Below are 21,056 nucleotides of genomic sequence, written 5' to 3'. Positions count from 1 at the left end.
TTTAGCATTCTAATAGCAAAGCTACAAATAATCTAAATAAGGGTCTAGTAAGACAAACTAATCCATTCAAACAGGAAAACTTTGTGGCTGTTAAAGACAATGAGTAGATACGTGTTAACGTGGAAATGTCTAGGATGTGCTGGTAAAAAATACTAAACAGTTAGAAATGCCCCATGGAGGAATGTCATGTATATTCTGGGATCACAAGAAACGTACCAGGGAGGAGTGGGGAACTTTAAGCTAGAGGGCAGTTCTCACTTGTTAAGATACCACATTCTCCTAAGAATTGCATAAGGCTGACTGATCGGGAGCTCAGATGCTTCAAATATATGAACAAAACCAATGAGACATGTTTTCTAAAAACGGTAGGCTTTTTTATTCAGTTAAGAGGTAGACAGATGAACATGGAAGGCTGGCCCATTTAACTCACCCGAAGTTCATATTCCACTGCATTCATCCATCCCACACTGCCAGAAATCTTAAAGAAATAACCAAGACTGCCAGAAGGATTTTTCTTCCTAATTCTTCTTAGCAATCATAGTCAGTGAACTGCCTGCAAAGAAGTTACTACTAACTTAAATTTTCACCGTGTCCAAAGAACCTTGTCCTTGTAAGTAAGAAGTTCACGTATGCCAACAGAACCTGCCACTACCGACAGGAGGGCAGGGTACAAATGACGATTTTTCTAAGAGACTACAAGGGAAGCTTCGGTTACGGTGTGTGCTGTTAAGTCCCTGTGCGTGTTGGGGCAGAAGCTGGTGAAACCAACAAAGCAGAGCACGCTGTCAAATGGCTCTGAAGGGTCGTTTTAAAACGACACAAAACAAACAAACAAAAAATCACAAGTTATCTTCAGAGACAACATTAAAACATAATGGAATTGAAGCCTGATACAAAAAGTAGAGAAATATATACAGGAATTCACAGCCCAGAAGGAAAAGGAACCTCAACAGGAACCAGTGGAAACCTGGCCACTTTACACAGCTAATCTTGAGACAAGTCGTATTTAGCACAAAAGCAATTATAGCACAAGTAACGCTTCCCTCCCACAGCTCCCAAACTTTAAAGAGACTCCTGTCAGTCTTCTATAACACTGTAATTCATTCTTCAAAGGAACAGGAATGTGTACGGTGGTCCCAAACACTGACCCGAATTTTCATCTCAAACAGCTTCACACTCTGAGGATGACATATTTGAAGACTGCCATGATAGCAGCACTGATAACGCCAGAAATGGGGACTGTGACAAACCAGGCCATAAAAATGTTGCGGAAGAGTCGCCAGTCAACAGCCTTTTTGGATCGGAGCCAGCCAACGGACACAACAGAGCCCACCTACGGGAGAAAGCAATCAAGGAAACTGGTTACTGAAGTGCCAGTGGCATTTTGTTAAACAGACCCGTGATTCTTAGGTAGGTAAGGAGCCCCGGACTGCCGGACCGATCCACGAAAGCTGGCTTGTAACAAGACGAAGGGCAATATAAAACCCAGTCACGGAATCCGTGCTAATTGGGGTAAAAGAGGGAAAGAAAACTCCCTTTTCCCTTCTGAGCTGCTGGAATGTAATGAACTACATTAATAATAATAACAACTGCTTTAATAATAGATTCCTTTAAGTTTTAGGCTTCCCAAAGATTCTAGAGGGAGGCTGCTGTTAGACCTAATAGCCAATCACCCGTAGATCTCTCTGGAAGAAAAAGAATGACTCAAAGGCTCCATGATGAACTAACTTAAAAATTCCCTTAAGGAAGCCAGTTTCTTCCTTTCCCTACAGTTACCCTATGGTTATTAGATGGTCATCAAGCCACCTTAGGACTCAATAAGTTTCTCAGGACTTCAATCCTGAGATGCTCTGAATATATGCTTGCTTCAAATAAACTGCCCTTCAACAAGCCTCACAGACTTGCTGCCTCTATAAAAAGGGGCTTTTGCACCGTTTGGGGAGAAAATATACTATCTGCTTAAATAAAAGTAATAGACGCTAGAAACTGCACAATGTGTATTTACATCCTTAGAGTCAACTTGTCCTAAACTTGTGAACTCTTCAAGACTCCCACGGTATAACACCAAATTATCAAAGGAAAAAAACCAAAAAACAAAAAGAACAAAAAAATACCTCTCGACGTATCTACTAAAACCACTCAAAAGACACAGTACCTCTACATTACACTTACTTTACAATGTGTTGTACTGATGGGAAGGCCAATATTCGATGCAATTACTACAGTGAGGGCAGATGCCAGTTCAATACTGAAGCCGCTGTGGACACAGACAGATCACTTGTCAAGAATGGAACTTAAATTTTGGTAAGTTAGCACTACCCCAAAGTTCACACAATCTTGCTGTGCTCTATCCAGTGACGAAAACTCCACCAACATCTTTAGTTTGCTCTAACTCCTGAAATCTGCTTTAAATCAGGCCATGAGACTGCTCTTCTCTTTTCCAGCATTTGAGGTTTTCAGGTTTTCTGGAAGCCCATTCTTAAAGCTTGCACTTTTACTTTGAATTTAGTAAACATCAGTGTTGGCTCCGTAAAGACAGAGATACAAGCCAAATGTACATAGCTAGTAAGTCTTAGCACACACGTCTTTCTCATAAGTTATTTTGTTAAAAAGAGTCCACCGGAGTTGAATAGATAAATTATGTTTAAGGGCCAGACGATAAGGAAAATCTAAAAAGTTCACACCAAAGAGAGAGGAACATCAGGAACTTACACGAACTTGGTTACTTTACGTAGTACCACTGCACAGTATTATGTATCTTAAGAAAATGAGCATTAACCTAATAAGACCTGCTTTACCAACTTACCTAGAGGGTGTGATTGGTGTCAGATCTTTCCCCATGGTCTGGATAACTCTCCTTCCCCAAACCCATAGACCAATACAGATACCAACACCACCATAGAGCAGAAGCCATATTGGTGTTGCTACTTTTGAGGAAACATCTCCCGTGTCATAAACCAGATACAAAGCAACCAGAGGACCGATGGCGTTGCTGCAAGAAAAAGAGGGCAGGGATGATTTTTCAGGCAAAACTAAAACTTGGCAAGAATCTAGTTGTCAATTGATCTACTAAGTTTTCTAAAGCAAAGCTTTCATTAGAAACTGGTCTTTCTTTCAAAGGAAATAAATGGAACCCCAACATACACAACAGAAGAAAATGAGAGCTCTTCTCAGAGGGGAAACGCCACGCATCTGGTGGCCTGTCTTCCTACAGGCCCAACTAAAGCAAATTTTGGGTTCCAATGAACAGGTGACAAACCACAGAACTAGGATTAACCACCTACAAATTCATTCTAGGGGGCAGTGATTCTATCAAAGAACTGGCTCCCATCTCGATAAAAGGCTTCTCTGTGGAAGATATATGTGTTTACCACCTACAGAAACAAACATATTCTTTGTAATCTCTGAAGAAAAAATTTTTCTTCCTGTTTTTTTAAGTCAATTAATTGCTATTACCTCATCCTTTCTGCATTATTCAGTGTCCCACGGGTGGTATAAGTACCAAGGCCACAAGCAGAACCTCATAAAGGGATTAGGCGGCACAAAAATAGCACGAGCAACGCCAAGAATCATGATCGACTGACCTGACGTCATTGCCACCATGGGCGAATGACCCAAAGCAGGCCGTGAGGATCTGCAGGAACTGGAAGAGGAGAGACACTTCTGGTTTGTCCTGGTCACACCATTCTTCTAGAGAGCTGGTGCTTCCTTTTCTGTCGCCCAGACCCATCTCGGCCTTGACACTCACGTCGATCTCGGATGCCGAGTGAATATCAGACACGGCGTTGCAGTAACTGGTGTAACTGTCCATTCGAATTCGCTTCTTGCTGTCTCCGTTAGGCCACGTCAGCTTCTCCATCTCTTCACCCTTCTGTTCACCTTCTTTGGCACGGAACGAATCCAGGGGCATGCCACAAATTGCCATGGTATAGGAAGTGTAGCTATTGTTGCGCCTCAAGGGTTTGTCGCCGGAGTCTCCCATGCAGTCGCCCACCTTGGCAAGATGTAGCTTGTGGAGCAGCTCTTTGTACAAGCCGGAGTCCTTATGCACCGTGTGATACTGATAGTGGCCGCTGGAGTTTATCTGGTTACTGACAGCTTGATTGAACTGAACTAGGTTCCCGTTAGGCAACTGCACTGCACCTGGCCAAGACCGAAAGGTTACACTCAATGCCCAGAGCATCAAGTCCGAACACAGAGCCGCGCAGCAGTGCTGCTGACAAAGGGAAACTCGCCTTTCCCCGCCCGAGAAGAGTCCACTCACCGTTCATCGTGCCATCTATGCTGGTTTCCTCTTTCAGGTCCACGCTGGGAAGCCTCTCTCGCTCTGGAGCTTCCTCCAGGTCTCCAAGTTTGAACGAGACCGTTCTCTCCTCCACTGCAGCCCGCAGGGGCCCAGTGGCTGCTGACCCTACCTCTGAGACGGGATTCCTGGTTTCGGTATCACTGAGAGACAACTTTGTTTCTTCACGGTCTTCTTTCAAGCTATTCTTTTTTTCCATTAAGGGGCTTTCAGAAGGACTAGACTTGATTTCTCCTAGAAAAGAAGGATGTTTTTGTTTGGTTTTGACCAAACTGACTTGCTCTCCATTTCCCCTTTCCTCACTTCAAAAAAAAAAAAAAAATCCTTCTCAAACTAAGACCACATGTAAACTTCAGTGAAAATTCAGGATAATTTTCCTGTCTGCTTTATTTGCCGTATCGCTTAATCTCTCACTTGGGAAGAAACCAGCGATACAAATGCAGAACACCCTATTACTAGGGGTTGCAAAGTTTTTTTCAGTGAAGGGCCAGACGGTAAAAATCTTTTAGGCTCCGTGGACTCTGCTATAAATTCTTGTTCTTCATAGAACCCTTCACAAATGTAGAAACCATCCTGAGCTTCCTGCTGGCCCCTTCTTGAGGGGGAGGAGCTCAAGCGTGGGGCTGGCAGAGAACTAAGAATTCTGACTGCGCCTAGTGCACGTCCTTTTTAAAAAGTGGCCCCAAACTTCAGTCTGTGAGTTCAAGCAAAATGACACAGCTCAACGCAGGCAACTGAAGGTGACTTGAATTTCCACCTCTAGAAAACAAAGACATGTGCCTTATGGTTCAAGTTCCATGACCAGGTGGGAACGTTTTCTGCCTCTGCACCAATGCCCAGTCTGTTTCCGTGTTCATTCAGGAATCCCGGTCAAGCTACCAACCAGGGTACAGAACATTAGCAAGACCTGTCTCATCTTCTCCCAGACTGAGGGAGAATCAAGGTCACGAAGTCCTGAGGGCCGCCAGACTAGCGCAGAGCCTCTCGGAGGCTCCGGAACACAGCTGCATGACGCAGCACTCTCCGGTGCCACTGCAGTCTGTGCAGCCCTGCGCTTCTTCAAAGAACAAACTTATATCACCACCCGAGCATTTGCAGATGAAAAGGGCGGAAAAAGATCGTCTCAGGAGAGTTCAAGTAGTAAGGGAAGGAATATAAGATTTAATTAAGACCTATACTAACCAGAATGTATGCCATATTTGATTATACTGAAATACTACATACAGTAATGGTCTAAATGATCCCTTCATGACACCCTGAAAATGTCTACCTCTGGAATCTGTGCTCCAATTCTGAAAATGAACCAAATCTGAAGTCAGATAATATAGTAGCATAGCTCTGAATATCTGAATCTGAAGGCGCTGGTTTTGGTAAATGTTTCCTGTGAAAATATTTCATACCTACCTTTTATTTTTCATTAAGGTATCCTCATCCTTCTCAATTAATGTAGACTACAACTTCTCTGTATTTATCTAGCATGTCACTGGCAAGTGATCAAGGTACAGTAAAAAAAAGAAAAAACAGATTAAGTGCCTAGCTTGTCTGGCGGCCCAAATAAGGTCAAATACGCCTTATGACTAGGTCTCAGGTCATTTTAAGTTAATAAGAACGTAGTTTGGACAATAAACCTACATCCGCAAATTTCCATGTAAATTTTCTGGCTTTACCAATCTATCCAAGTAGCAGATTTTTACAGACGGCTACACACAAAGAAGCAAGCACAGCATTACTAGTTAAGATTTTCTGCTACAACATGTTACTTACGTTCAATTTTTCTCTTCATCCTGGGACATACAAAGAACCAGACGATAAGGGCACAGAAAACTGCACATCCCACCGAGATGAGGATGGTACCCCACAGAGGAAGTTTGTCAAAGCCCAGCACTAGGAGATAAAATGGTGCATCTTGAAAACCCCAGGGCAACTGCCCCCCTGTAATAACGTGTCAACCCTCCTCTGGGGACTCTGGGGTTCCCCAAGCCAGCCCATCACCCTTTATAGCTGTTGCCAGCCTTAGGTCCACAGGATTACTGTGTTCGTGGCTATACAAATCTGGGAGAAAAATCCCATAGCATGTGAAATCCACCAGTCTGGCCTACTTTAAACACCTGCTAGACTGACATCTCCCAAGCTCCTTCACATACTAGGCTTTTTCCTTTCTTTGCTTTAGAAGACAGATTACTACACTGAGCAACTGCAACTAGCTATGAAAATAAACGGAAGCTTTCCACTGCCCAGCCTCCAGATGGGAGCGGCCACACCTTCTGTTTGCACATAAGATTTTAACGTTAAGAAAGGAAAGTGCCCCAGTCGTCACATTTCTCCTACTGATGTAATCAGTTCTCTGTGGAAGTTATCACATCCAAGCAAAATCCTTTAGAGCAAGATTATCTCTTAGGACGCATTATCAAACTAAGATACATTTATCTATCAAGGGATAAGAATAGTTCAAAGGGCTGTCTTTCACAAAAAGAAAATAGTAGAGTGGTAATCACACTAACAAGCGACATCTTAAACAGAGACATGCCTACTTCTCACATGGCTCAGGGATCATTAACTAGTCACCTGGTTATCACTTAAATGCCAACAGCCTCCAAGCCACTCGTCTATATTTAATGACAGAAGCAAAGCACTAGAGAACACTACTTAAACCTAAAGGATGTTATAATGATCTGTGGTTTATCCAAGAACAGCTTAGTTCCTTGTGGTTGTTTTGCATATTAGGAATTACTTATAAAATGGAAATTCTATTGTTCCTCAAAATGATTCGTATTTAAAAATCAGATATAAATCGAGGCCCCTTCAAAACCAAAGTTCTGTGATGACTAAATCTTTCCATTTTAATTCCTGCTATCAATTCTAATCATGCAGTTAGTCACACAAACTAAAATATACATGAAATTTAATCAATCTCTGTATCACAATTTAAATTTGCCTACGTTCCAAGTCAAAAAAGGAAAATGAGACTGGTTCTTTCTTGTAAATGATCGACCAAAGGACAGGACAAAAATACCCACATTCCCTTTTCAAAGACGACTGAAAATGCAAGTTTCTAATTTCACTGAACTATGAGCTTTGCTGCTACCACATAAAACATCAGTGCTTAGAGCCTCACGGAGCCCTTTTTAGTTTAACATGAAGAAGCCAATTTAAAACAGAATGGAAAGGCAGCAGGCAAGCTTTCCTTTGCCTGTAGCATTTGGTAAGGAGGCTGGTATCCCCAAATAAGATCAATATCCTCATAAAGTTGTCTGATTTCTTTCCTGATTATTCTAACAAAGACATGGTTAAAAATACTTAGCTAACTCCAATTTTGGTCAGTGACTTATTACTTCAGTGAGGTTTCCAAAGCAAGTTACAATCCATCAGTCAGAAATGGAATCAATTTGGTGAGCCACAATGAGCATTTTAAAAAGCTAAAAAGAATACTTGCAAATATGACTGCATAGCACATAGTAAGGTTAAGTAGCTTCAACATACTATTCCAGTTCTCTTTCCCTCTCTCCCCCTCCCTCTCTAAGTATGTGTGTGCTGGGCAGCAATGTACAATGTCTTTCTTCCAGTGTGTCACAACAGTCAAAAGATTGAAAGCCACTGACTTGACGGATCAAAGGCCATCAGGCCAAATGAACCTAGACAGGAAAACTGACTGATCAAGACATGTACTGTCCTGTCTGACAAGTTACAGGTTATCAATCTTTTTCAATTGCTAAATGAAACACGTATCACAATTTAATCCATGCTTTGCCTGTGTTCCAACATAAAAGTAATCAACATTTCAATCTTTATATTCTCACAAATATTTTTCCTCTTAGCTGCATGAATTCTTCTTCCAAGTGCACTTAGGGCAGGTGTTAAACATCCCAACTCTTCTCATTCAAGCAGATTCAGGGGAGTAAATTTAGAAACAAAAAGGAGCTCCACTTGGGAGAGAAAAATGAGAATATCCAGCAAACCAGTCCTAAATGACTGATTATCGAAGACCAAGTATAACTAATGACTCTTCAGTAGTCGAGGTAACATCAATTCCGGTATTTTTAGCATAGATAGGAAAGAGGGAGGGAGAAGATCAAATTATCGGTGGATCCTGTGAAGACTAAAGAGTAAAGGTCTGTAGTGATTTAGAATCTGAGCAGGTCTCTTTGGTTGAAAAACTATCTAGGTTAACTCAGCATACACTAGCCTGCAGCCTTCTGAAATGGGCGCAGGCCAGCCACCTTCTAGGAGATTTCAGCCCTGTAAACAAAAAGGGGTAAATTGGGCATTTAATGCAAGTTTTAGAAACAACTTTCAATTCACATTTAAATATTCTGATATGTACTTACAAGGTGCTCCAGTGTACATGATGGAAAAGAGGTTGATTCCAACTGTGCAGGCATAGAACACTGGCAAAGCTCGCAACCCGTTAGGAACCGGATCTGCCTGTAAAATACCATCATCATTAAGCTCAAGATCTTAAAAGCTGTAAAAACTTAACCCATTTCCATAGAACCTTATCAAAGGGCAGCTTCAGGAATTAGTTCCAATAACTATCTCCCCATAGTAGTTTCCAAGGCCAGATGGTCTTTTCCTACATTTGCTCCTGGAAGTTCCCCTACCAAGGCTGATCTCATCTTCTACATCCATCTGAATTTAAGTTTGTGTTTGCTTTAATGTTTGGGGGTTGGTTAGGTTTTTGTTGCCGTTATTGTTTTTTTTTTTTTGGCTTCGTTGCACCTTTGTTGCTGCGCTTGGGTTTTCTCCAGTTGTGTCGAGCGGGGGCTACTCTTTGTTGCGGTGTGCGGGCTTCTCATTGCGTTGGCTCCTCTTGTTGCACAGCATGGGCTCTAGACATGAGGGCTTCAGGAGTTGTGGCACGCAGGCTCAGTAGTTGTGGCTCGCAGGCTCTAGAGCACAGGCTCAGTAGTTGTGGCGCACGGGCTTAGCTGCTCTTAGCTGCTCCGTGGCATATGGGATCTTCCCGGACCAGGGCTCAAACCCGTGTCTCCTGCATTGGCAGGCGGATTCTTAACCACTGAGCCACCAGGGAAGTCCCTGTTGCTGTTATTCTTAACAAGGCTACCTACTACTAGTGACTGGTGATGTCCTGAATGATCAGTTTCAACCCCCAGTGCTCTAAGGTACCTCATGTCCAGATAAAATCTGAGCACACACCTGAAAATGTACTATATAAGAGAGATCAAGAAACAGACTATGAGATATTACATTTCTTACCTGACTTTATACCTGCAATGACTTCTTAAAAACAAAACATGTAGGAGAATATACCAGCAACAACCATCTTATCTAGACATTTGATAAATATGCCACAACTAGTGATTTACCAAAGTGCTAAGATAAAAATCAATCGTACACTAGGTCACCTCCTCATTTAACAGACTGTGCCAAGCACTAAAATATGGGAGTGAATGAGACAAAGTTCCTGCTCTCACAGAACTGACACTTACATTCTAGTACAGAATCATGCTATGAAGAAAAAAGAAGGGGAAGGAGGCCGTGATGGAAGGAGGCGCACACTTTAATTCTTGGAGGTGGCGCGGGAGATACTCCAAAGACCATCAGTGGAACAAAGACACAAATGTGTTAGGTCAACAAGCCATAAGCCAGGTACACACGCAGGGGTAGAAAAAGAGCAGCCAGAGAGCAGGCTACCTGGAGGGCAGACTATCCCAGAGACGTCAGAAAGTACAAAGACCCTGAGGCAAACACCTGAATTGTCTGAGGAACAGCAAGGAGGCCAGTGTGACTGGAAACAAGAGTTAAAAACAAGAGCACAGATCTGAATACATGAGAAGGCTAAACTTCAAAGATGTGGTTAGCCCAAAGGTTTAATGCTATCTTGAATCACAATCCAATGGAAAATCTTGGGGAGGAACAAACAAGGAGAAGAATCAAATACATCAGAAGAGTGAGGTAATGGCTTAAGATCAAGGAAACGGAAAGTAGAGGTGCCATTCCAAATCAGCAGAGATGGGCGCTTGACAAAAACCACTCTGAATATTACCTTCCCTATCCGTAGTTTAAGAGAATGCTACAGCTAGGGAATTGGTCAAAACAAAAATAGCCAATAAAACCTAAGCATCAGGGCTTCCCTGTTGGCGCAGTGGTTAAGAATCCACCTGCCAATGCAGGGGACACAGGTTCAAGCCCTGGTCCGGGAAGATCCCACATGCCGCAGAGCAACTAAGTCTATGCGCCACAACTACTGAGCCTGCGCTCTAGAGCCCGCACGCCACAACTACTGAAGCCTGCGCGCCTAGAGTCTGTGCTCCGCAACAAGAGAAGCCACTGCAATGAGAAGCCCGCACACGACAACGAAGAGTAGCCCCCGCTCGCTGCAAGTAGAGAAAGCCCACGTGCAGCAACAAAGACCCAACGCAGCCAAACATTAATTAATTAATTTAAAAAAAAAAAAAAAACTCATCATCTCTGAGTAACTCAACCATGCGTGTCCCACCCCAAGGGTAGTCGGTAAGGTTATGAACCTGAGGTGTATATACATTTTTCTTCTAAGAACTCTCTGTGCTTTTAAGAAATTCTCCAAGAAACCAAAGACCACCCCCCGAAATCAAAATCCATAAGGGTTCTAGACATTTGTGGGGGCTTCTCTTTCTCCCTTTTGCTACCTCCAAACTCCTCTTAGCCACTCCCCCAGGAGGTAACCAGGGCTAACATTTTATTGAATGTTGACCACCATATGACTCACCTAACACTTAAAACTTTACCTATAAGTAAATATCTCATCATCCAGTTATATGGGATGGGAAAGGGGGTCTTCATAACCCATTTTCAACCATAATATTCATTTTTTATACATCGGACATTCCAGTAAACTAAAGAAAAAAGTTCCTGAGTTTGAAAAGATACCCTAGATATATTTAATGAGATTCCTGACAGAAGGGAGAATGCTGAAAGGCCCACTTTCTTTGACTAGAATTTAAACACTCAACAGGAAAACTCCCTTTTCCCCTTATTCCTTGTTTATTGTCCCAATCCTTAACCTCCACTCTGCTTTTTCCTACTAGACTACCCAACACCCTTGGAACATTCAGAAAATTGAAAATTTTTAAAAGCACTTTTAATGTTAATTTCCAAAACAGAATCTTTAATTGGAAAGTATCTTAATGGTCAAATATTTAGATTTTAACAGCCAAGACCACCAAAGGTTACTAGTGTAAAGATGTTTTCTTGAGACTTAAAATCTAACAGTAACCAGAAATATTCAGCCTCATCACCTAAAAATTCATCTGTTATTGGTAGATTAAACACAAGAGTACGTGCCTGCCTGTGTGTGTGTGTGCGGGTAGATTCTCAAAGTCCATATTGAATAGTTTTAAACACTATTCCAATCATTCTTTTTTTTTTTTTTAATATTTATTTATTTTGGCTGTGCCGGATCTTAGTTGCAGCACACAGGATCTCTTAGTTGTGGCATGCGGACTTCTTAGTTGCGACATGCGAACCCTTTAGTTGCAGCATGCGTGCGTGATCTAGTCCCCTTGACCAGGGATTGAACCCGGGCCCCCTGCATTGGGAGCACAGAGTCTTACCCACTGGACCACCAGGGAAGACCTATTCCAATCATTCTTGATCATGTCCATCCTCATACCCCATGAAGAATATATAATTAAGAAGTTCATATATCTAACTTAAGGTCTCTAACTGAGGATAAAGACGCCTGGCATGCATTCCCCAAATGAGAGTTCTGGGGACCTGAGAATCCCACTTTGTACCTGAAAGCATGACCATTCCTCCTCCAGAAAAGAAGTTTGTTTGGGCTTGAGACACACAAAGCCTCTGGAACAATCTGTCTCTCAATAATCCACAAAGACCCGGTGTAAACCTTTATGAGCACAAATCCACAACAGGGGATCCCAGCAATCCTCCTGCTTCTCTGGTAAGGAGCAAGCTGTACAGCTCTCAAAGTACGAAGAGTTCTGATCCCTGACTACTACTAAGCCTCAAAGGGAAGCCTCACGTTATCACATTCCACAGCTGTGGGGAGTAGGAGGGTAGGTGCTATTCACTAACCGCTTGCTAAACAAGACAATGCCAAACTCTGAGTCTGTTGATATCAACCAACTGTTTACTCTCAAATTATACCAAGCTACAGAGGTTTCAAGTTTTCAAAGTATTACGCTGCTATCTTTTGCCAGACTCAGGCCATGGTAAATAGTGATTAGTGAGTCACTTTACCAGTTACTGAATTTCTATAGAAAAGTACGTACCCTTCCCTAGAGAAGCTTAGAACTAGACCAAACAAACGGTTCTGAATACATTCTTACCCCTTGGGATTAAGCTACCTATCTCCCTTCACTCAGATTTCTTCAGTTCAGAAGAATTTTTAAGAACTTACAATGGACCGTTAAGAGCCATTCACCTCAGGAAAAGGACAACTTTGTTTCCTGAGAAAAAAGCATTTATTCTTACTGTAACTCAGTCCAACGACAACATCCCTTGTTGTCTACATTTATTTTGGAGCCAGCATCAGACTTCTTGATTTAAAAAAAATGCTATCAGGTCCCTCAAAAGGGATTTTCAAATGGACAGGAAATTAAATGGCTGTCTGGAATTTTTTTTTTTTTTTTTGCCAAGAAAAACAAAATGAGAATTACCTTTACTGGTTCCTTTTTACCTATTCTGAGCTATTAGAGTCAAGTCACTGTGAGAGGTAGCGTGTCCACCATGAAGCTTACAAGCTGGTTTCGATAATCAACACTCTACAAATAACTATGTGGGGACCCAAACAACTCCACTTTAACTGGCAGCTAAGAAAATGTCACCCAGGACACTGTGATTTGTTGAACCCTAAGCTTACAATGCAGACTGGCCTGCATATGATGGTGATTTGAGGTAGTAATCTGCATACAGGTCAACAAAGCCACTCCAAATACATTTCCTTAATTTTTTCTTTCAGTCTCGGCACACTATAGTGCTCAATTTTTCCTTCCCAAATGACTTCTTGGGTATTGAAAACCTGCTTCTTTCAGAAAATTCAACATACGAGAGGTATACGAAACAAAGAATTTTTCTAACTTTCCAAGGCCACACTCCTACACACCGATCCCATTTGCAATAATGCTATCGGTTTGAACACCACGAAGTGTGACTTAGTACAGGTCATGCGGGGAGAGAAAGATTACCTTACGGAGGATGAATGCACGAACAAGGAAGAATAAAATTCCAGACATAATACCAGAAAGCAGCGGTGAGACGAACCAAGACATCACTGGAATAGAACACATTAAGAAAAAAATGTCAACTAATGGAAATCAGGAACCAAAACACACTTTAAATTTTAGTCCTCTCGTTTCAAAACTTTAGCCCGTCCCTCCAATTTTACATCATTTTCTCCCATACACAACGCCATGGTAACACGACAAGAAGAATAAAAAGCCTTTTAGAATTAAACATACCAATTTTTATCAGTTCTGACCACTTGACCCCCTCCTGCCCCTTCGCCACCAGGGAGAAACCAATGGTTGCACCAACGATACAATGGGTTCCAGAAATGGGAAGCTTCAAAAACGAAGCCACTAGTTGCCACACAGCAGAACCTGAAACACATGAAGTTTTATTAAGTACGTGACAAAAGTGACAAATTCCATTATGTACGAAGTGCATATTACTGAATGTAATAATCTGAATCGAGGCAGAGCACAAGAATGGAACGACCCATGATAAGAATTTCCTCACCCGCCACTATCAGGACAACACGAAAAAAAACTTACCAAACATCGCACTGACAGAGCCGGCCATCAGCAGCTCTTGTGTCGAGTTGTACATCTCCACGTCAATCAAGCCCTTCCTGATGGTCTCGCTCACTTTGGCCCCCAGCAGGACGGAGCCCACTGTCTCAAAGATACTAGCTAGGATGCAGGCTTGCTTCAGGGTCACTACACCTGATCCCACGGCTGTACCAAACGAATTTGCTACATCATTGGCTCCCACGGAGAATGCCAGGACAAATGCAATAACGAAGCCCAGGACGAGCATCCATAGGTAGTCCACCAATGGACCAGAAGCGGCAGTAGCAGCAATAGTAGTGGCAATCAGCGTTGCCATGGTAGATGCCATTCTCTAGAGTAGTGGTTCTTTAATTAATCAGAGAATTACTGAGCGGTTTTCGAGATGTGTAAACAGAATATGAGGTATCAAAAATGCTATAATAAATAATATATATTATATAAAATTAAATACTGTAAACTACGGCACAGAAACCGAGCTGGGGAGTTACTGCTATACGCTGCGTATGGGCATCTGTTGTCTGGGGTTTCTTTGGCTCTGGAGGGCTAGAAGCACGGAGCAGAATTCCATGGCGGAGAAGAGAAAGGACGCAAGTTCATCCTGGAAGGGGGGATGGATAACAATAGCAGCGCGCCCTTGCGGTCCCGCACCCCGCGACGGCCCACCGGGACTGGGGGCCCCGGCCGTGCCCGCCGCCCGCGATCCGGTATCCCGCACCCCACGCAGAACGCGCCGGGCGGCGGGCACGTGGCGCAGGGGACCACCTCGGCCCGCGCGCGCCCAGCCCGGCCCCCGCGCCGCCGGCCCGCGCGCGCCCTCCCCGCGAAAAGCGGAAAAGAGCCGTTCCCGCGCGCGCCTCCCGGGGACCGCCAAAAAGGCCCGCGGGCGGGCGGACGGGGTGGCATGGGGTAGGGTGGGGGAGGGAGGCGGGTAGCGCCGAAAGCAGAACCCCACCGCGCCGCCGCGTCCGCGCCGGGCCCCGGGGAGAAGAAAGAGCCTTTCCAAGGTGGCGCCGCCACTCACCAAAGGAAACGAAGGGCCGAGTGGGAGACGAGGTCCAGGCTGCGGCGGCGGGCTAGGGCCACGGACGCACGCACCTGCTGTCGGCGAGCACACGGCCTGGCCTGGGGCGGAGGCTCTGGGGATGGCTCGGCGGGGCTGGCAACCCACCCAGGAAGCAGCCGCGGACGCCTCAGCAGCCGAGAAGGAAAAGCACTCAGCACGCGACGGCAGCCATCACTCCAGCAGCGCACTCCGCCGGCCTCTACTTATAGCCGTCGCCGCGCACCGCGTGACCAGCCGCGCCTCGCGCCGCCCAGGAGCCCCGCCCCCGGGATGACGCAGCCCCAGCCAACCCGGCGGCCCGGCCGGATGAGCCCGACCGCGGCGATCATTGGCCCGCCCCGCGCTGGCGGCCACGCCCCCAGAGGGGAACCTGTCCACGTGGGGAGGGCCGGCCTCCTCCCTGCGGCCTTGCCCTGGTGTCCTGGCACCTTCTGGCCGCGCCTGCTGGTTAGCGGCAGAGGCCGCGGGGCACCCTCACCCTGCCGCTGGAGGTTGTCAAGTGGGGATTGTAGAGGCCGCGACCAAGGTCATAGTTCCTCCCGCGCGAGCCCAGTTTTACGGAGCTGGCCGCGCCTCAAGCCGCACTTTCAGCGCACTTGCGACCTGCCGCATCCGGAGGCCACACCTGGCCGAGTTCCCTCCCTCCCGTCCTCCCGGTGACGCTGCAGGAGAGCTCGCGCCCCGGGGCTCCGAATCCATTCCCGGCACGTTGTCGCACCTGTGACTTGCCATTGGCCAGACAGGCATTGTCCCTCGCCGGGGGAGGGAAAGGGCTCACGTGGTCGCTTTACTCCAGCAGTCATGCACTTGGGTGAAAACAGACTGAGCAGTCACGAGAACCAGGTCGTCTCCCAGTCATGGCGCAGAGCCCCAGGGCGGCTGCGAGTCGTCAGTTTCCCCGTGGCAGAGCTGCGTTTTCTGCGCCGCAGCTGTGGCGCGTGGGGAAGGACACTGCTCCGGATTCAAATCCTGACTGCTGCTCGCTGCAGCGTGTCACCTTGAGCGACTTCCAGATCTCTCTGACTGCGCTCTCAGGAATGTAAATTGTTAACAATCCCTACCTACCTGGTAGCGGGGATTAAGTGAGTTAACGTGTGTGAATGTGACTAGAACTCAGTAGGAGTTCAGTGAATGCTAATTTCGTCCTGCTCTTTCCGTGAATATTCCTGTTTTAGAATGTAGAAAAGGTTGTAAGGGTGTTCTCTTTGCATCCCGGAAGCTTTCCTATTTTGAGACATTGATTTCTGGTCCCCCTACGTGGTATATAATGTAGTTTTGACATTAGTGAGATCTTCTCTGCACATTTAGGGGCATTTCACTATTTGGCTTAAGTTCAAGACGAACCATTCATGCCAAGGGAGATTAAGGTCATGGTCTCTTGTCAGGGTTGTCGTGAGATTAAAGAATTCCCAACAGAAATATTTACCAGGCTTAGAATGTTCTGGAGCCCTCCCCACCTTTTGCCATCTCTAGCAGCTGGGCACTGATTAGCAGGAATGAAGACGTTGTAAATCGTTGCTATGTCCGGGTCATCTATGGAGGCGTAAACACCACCGGAGTATCCTCTGACCTGCCTAGAAAATCTGGTGGAGTTATATGAGTAACTTACAAAGCTCTAAGTCCGAAGGTCATGTCCAAAAAGAAGAAAGTGCGTGTCCAGGAGCACTGACCCTGGGGTGCAAATCTGATGTAATTCTGACACCTTAAATTGTACTCCTCCTTCCACCTTTACTTCATTTCAAGGTTATGAAAAAAAAATAAAGGACTGGTCTGTTAAAGGTCCTTAGTGTTCTGCCACTGAAAATGATAATTTTCAAAGCAGTTATTAAGGCAATTGCCTGGAACTTTTCCCAGTATGTGTTTTTTGCTTTCTGTCCTTTCTGTCTACTTTTGCTGGCCTGTGGTACTAGCTCTTTAAGTGGGCAAACACTTGCTGGACAATGTCTATTGAAGGCCGTGGGGCAGCCGTGGGGCATATCTATCAAGGCAAGAGCACATTCCAGGCCTCCTGGGGTGGGTTGAGGAGAGTGCCAGGGCAGAGATTCAGGAGATGCCCCTTGTGACACAAATGAATTCTGTGAACATCTTCAGGCTCTAGAAGGGTTCTACCCTTCCTCCTTAGGACGACACTCAGAGTGAACCAGGCTGTAAAGGGACGTGGGGGGGTTGAAGGCCGTGTGGGGTGGGGTGGGGTCCTGGCTGCCTCACCTGGGGAGAGAGGATCTGTGGGATACAGCCCTTAGAGACCTAGACTTACCATGGTTGGGACGCCTTATCCTCCCATTAGGGAGAAGAGCTAGGGCTCTGCCTATGGAGAGAAGTTACAGTGCCTTGGAAATGGAAAACGATGGAAAAAATGAGGACCACCAATTCACACACAAATGGCGCTGGTTCTGACCTTACGGCTGAACACAGGAAAGAGGGCAGAGATCTCAATGATAATGTTTCTCTCTTAGAATCAAGGCGTTCTCTGTTAGAATCTCGGACCCTAGCGAAGCCAGTTGGTCTAGTGGTTTAACGTATGGACAATAAAGCCGAACTGCCTGCTCTGCTACTCACTAGTCACATGACCATGGGCAAGTACCTTCTATGCCTCAGCTTCCTCATCTGTAAAGGGGAGAGGTTAAGAGTTGCTACTTCCTAGGGCTGTTGTGAGGACTCAATCAATGTACGTAAAGTCCTTTGAGAGGATGTCTACTCCGTGGCTGGTGTGATCTCGGCACTCTTACTGAGTTCAGTATCTAGCTGAAGGCCTACTGTGCAGAGCTCATGTTTAAAAGGAACTGTGTGTCACATGGCAGAGTTGCCATCCAGGCCAAGCTCTTTCAGACTTCTCCCATTGCTGATAAAGAATGGGGGGGCCACGAGAAACTGGGGCCCTCTGCCGGGGCCCTGGCGTGGTGGGTTGGGGTATAGTTTGTGCTTCAGGGCACATGAGTGGGCTTGCTGGCCTAGGAGTGAGAGGCCTGGCCTGGCTCAGACCCTAACTGCCCCCAGGATCTTTGGTGAGTCCCTGCCACAGAGCCCAGGAGCTTCAGGGTCCCTTACCCACCCTCACCTCAAAGAGAATTGAACAGGGAATTCCCTGGCAGTCCAGTAGTTAGGATTCTGTGCTCTCACTGCCGAGGGCCCAGGTTCGGTCCCTGGTCGGGGAGCTAAGATCCCACAAGCCATGCGGTGCAGCCAAAAAAATAAAAAAGAATTGAACAAGACAGCCTGCCATGTGCCGCTGAACAGCAACCTGGGCACTATGGGTTTGCAGTTTTCTTGGAGATGCTTCCATCTCTCACTGACTCCATGGGTGGAGTTAAATTGTAGAGAGCTGGGAAGGCTGACCCACCAGCCCCTCCAGACCTGCAGAAGCATGGACAAAAGGAAGAGGCAGTACCACTTCTGCACCTTCTGAGCTCAGAGACGCTTGCAGTCAGAGAAATGCATCTGAGGTCACCATTCACTGAGCAGGAAGGAAACCTCCTGGAAAGGGTCTGCTTGGAGGAGGGGGGACTGCAGTGGGGAATGGGAACACTGTGGAGCCAGACTGGGATCCAAGGAAGTTTCAGAGGCCATCCATTAGGACTTGGATGGGAGAGGGGAGAGGAACATTCAGGGAGAAGAAGATGGGAGCCTTTGAGTAAAGGAAAACCACCTCTTCTCTACCCACCACTCCCCTCCACTCGACTGCAGTCACGAATGAAGTAGTGGTAATATCTACCACGTTTACTCTGTGCCAGGCAGTTTCAGATGCTCTACATGCTAATGCTCACGTGATGCTCTAATAAACCTCTCTTAACGTACTTTTACCTCATTTTACAGACGAAGAAACTGAGGCACAGAGAATGAAGCAACAGTTAAACCAGTGAAGAACCCCACAAACTTCGAGTCTGTAAGTGCTTTTTCCCTGTCAGTAAGGGCAGAGGCAAATAGGATGCCCTTAGGTGGTAACTCTTCTTTGCACTTAACCCGTTTACTTCCCCCTTCTTTCCTCTTTATTTTTGTTAACTCTGTTGCTTTTACAGCCTGTACTTTAAGCCTCTTCCAACCCTGTCAGAATAGAAAAGGGCATTTCTAGGAGACCTGACTTCAAGATTGCCCTCCCGGGCTTCCCTGGTGGCACAGTGGTTGAGAGTCTGCCTGCCGATGCAGGGGACACGGGTTCGTGCCCCGGTCCGGGAAGATCCCACATGCCGCAGAATGGCTGGGCCCGTGAGCCATGGCCGCTGAGCCTGCGCATCCGGAGCCTGTGCTCTGCAATGGGAGAGGCCACAACAGTGAGAGGCCCGCGTACCACAAAAAAAAAAAAAAAAAAAAAAAAAAAAGATTGCCCTCCCTTTCTGCAGAGTAAGAAGAGGCAGGAAGTCAAAGCACATATTCTTCCTAAAAAGTAAGTTGATGCAATGGCCTGACCATGTCTTAGAGTTGCTGAAAACTCTGTTCTCTTTCAGACTTCTCAAGAAAGGAAATGTGGGGGAGTTTACTTTCTTGAGAAGTCAAGAGTTCTAGGCCACCAACTGGTGGCCTAGTTGCTCGGATTCTGGGCTTTCGCTGCTGTGGCCTGGGTGCAATCCCTGATCAGGAAACTGAGATCTCATGCAAGCTGCTTGGTGCAGCCAAAAAAAAAAAGAGAGAAAAGAAAGAAAGGGAACCTGTCTTGTACCCGGCTGTAGTCAATGCCTACAGAAACAGGTTCAAAATAATGATTCAAGTAAGGACCACACATCACCATCCCACCACCACACTCCCACCTGCTGTGGATGTGGCTGGCTTCCATCGTCAAATATTTCCTCACTCCCCGTCAAACAGGACTGGCCACCCAGTATCCGTGGCTCTGCCCCCACGAGGTCCAGGGACTGTTCCGGAGAGAGAGGGAAGGTAGGGGAGGGGCGCTTTCAAGCACCCACACAGACAAGCTCTGATGTGGAGAGCTGCCTCAGGCCAGCATTCCACAGCCATAAAGAGCTGGGTTTTGTTTGGCCCAGACAAACGGGTCAGTCTGTTCCTCTGCCAACACAAGGGGTGGGGGACTAGTCCACCCACTCCAGACTTTATGTGCCTCCTTCCGACTGCTCATCCCTGGTCTCTTCCCTTTGGTTTTGAGTTCACACGCTTGGGCGTGTTGTGGCATAGGACCCAGACAGAGGGGGCAGCACCGAAGACCCAACGCAGCCAAAAAAGAACCAAAACGAAACAACAAAAAAAAGAATTCATATTTATCAGTCATTCTATTTAGTTCACAAACTGTGGTCACTAAAAAAACGATCAAGCCCTTTTTTCCTGGACACTTCTTCAGAAAGGCCTCTCCGGAGACCTCACCCAGGACTCCATTTTCCCCAAGGCCCAACTTTCTCAGCTCTTACCAGGAAAGCACGGAAGAAAGGCAACTTGCTGGAAACTCAGGAACTGTGTGTAATGACACTCCTGTGGCAGAAGGGACAAGGGGTCAGCTGGCTGTCACCGTGCCCCTGGACACATGCCTTTAGGCTGAGAAAGTGAGTGGCGGCAGGATGTGAGTCATCCTCACGGCCCTCCCACAGACTGGGTAGAGGGTAATGGCCTCAGATGCTCCATTGCTTCCATAGCTCTTCATCCTTTCACTCGTTGAACAGAAGTCTAGCGTGGATCCGGCAGAGCAACAAGATTGACCAGCCCTCGCCCTCACAAAACACAAACTCCTCACACCCAGAATTTCACAGCGAGGACCAGCCCTGAGCACAACAGCCGAGAAGGCAAAGTCAACCTTCCACCCGCCTCAGACCTCCCCCTCCTGTTCCGGCCCACACAGCTCATCATCCAGGCCACTCTGATTCATCGTTCTTCTCTCAGCAGACATCTCCAGAGCACAGGAGGCTGCCCCCTGCTCTCCATGGGCGTCCCCCAGCTGGCTCAGGGTCCCTCGCGCATCTGATCCCCTCAGCAAGAGAAAGCTGTCTGTTAGGGGAGCGAC

At 46.2% G+C, this 21,056-nt stretch overlaps 1 protein-coding gene and 1 pseudogene across 2 annotated transcripts; one reads left to right on the top strand and one right to left on the bottom strand.

The window, feature by feature from the left end:
- Positions 1–369: 369 nt before the first annotated feature.
- On the bottom strand, positions 370–15,279 carry SLC20A1 (solute carrier family 20 member 1). Of its 2 annotated transcripts, none has more exons than XM_060027372.1 (11): positions 15,074–15,279; positions 14,035–14,650; positions 13,720–13,860; positions 13,447–13,532; positions 8,629–8,725; positions 6,068–6,187; positions 4,265–4,537; positions 3,585–4,143; positions 2,807–2,992; positions 2,173–2,257; positions 370–1,333 (listed from the first exon to the last, which is right to left on the bottom strand). In XM_060027372.1, the coding sequence occupies exons 2-11, from the start codon at positions 14,378–14,380 to the stop codon at positions 1,172–1,174; spliced, it is 2,055 nt and encodes a 684-aa protein (XP_059883355.1). In that variant the 5' UTR covers positions 14,381–14,650; positions 15,074–15,279; the 3' UTR covers positions 370–1,171. The 2 variants fall into 2 exon arrangements, with proteins under 2 accessions (XP_059883355.1, XP_059883356.1); XM_060027373.1 differs by having other exon boundaries at positions 15,148–15,279.
- LOC132434775 (cleavage and polyadenylation specificity factor subunit 5 pseudogene) overlaps positions 14,663–21,056 on the top strand; it is a 28,232-nt pseudogene continuing 21,838 nt past the window's right edge.

The sequence above is a fragment of the Delphinus delphis genome, chromosome 12 (genome assembly GCF_949987515.2).
Source record: "Delphinus delphis chromosome 12, mDelDel1.2, whole genome shotgun sequence".
NCBI classification, from domain to species: Eukaryota; Metazoa; Chordata; class Mammalia; order Artiodactyla; family Delphinidae; genus Delphinus; species Delphinus delphis.
The sequence above is the reverse complement of the archived record's forward strand: the minus strand, read 5'-3'. Positions and strand labels throughout refer to the sequence as shown.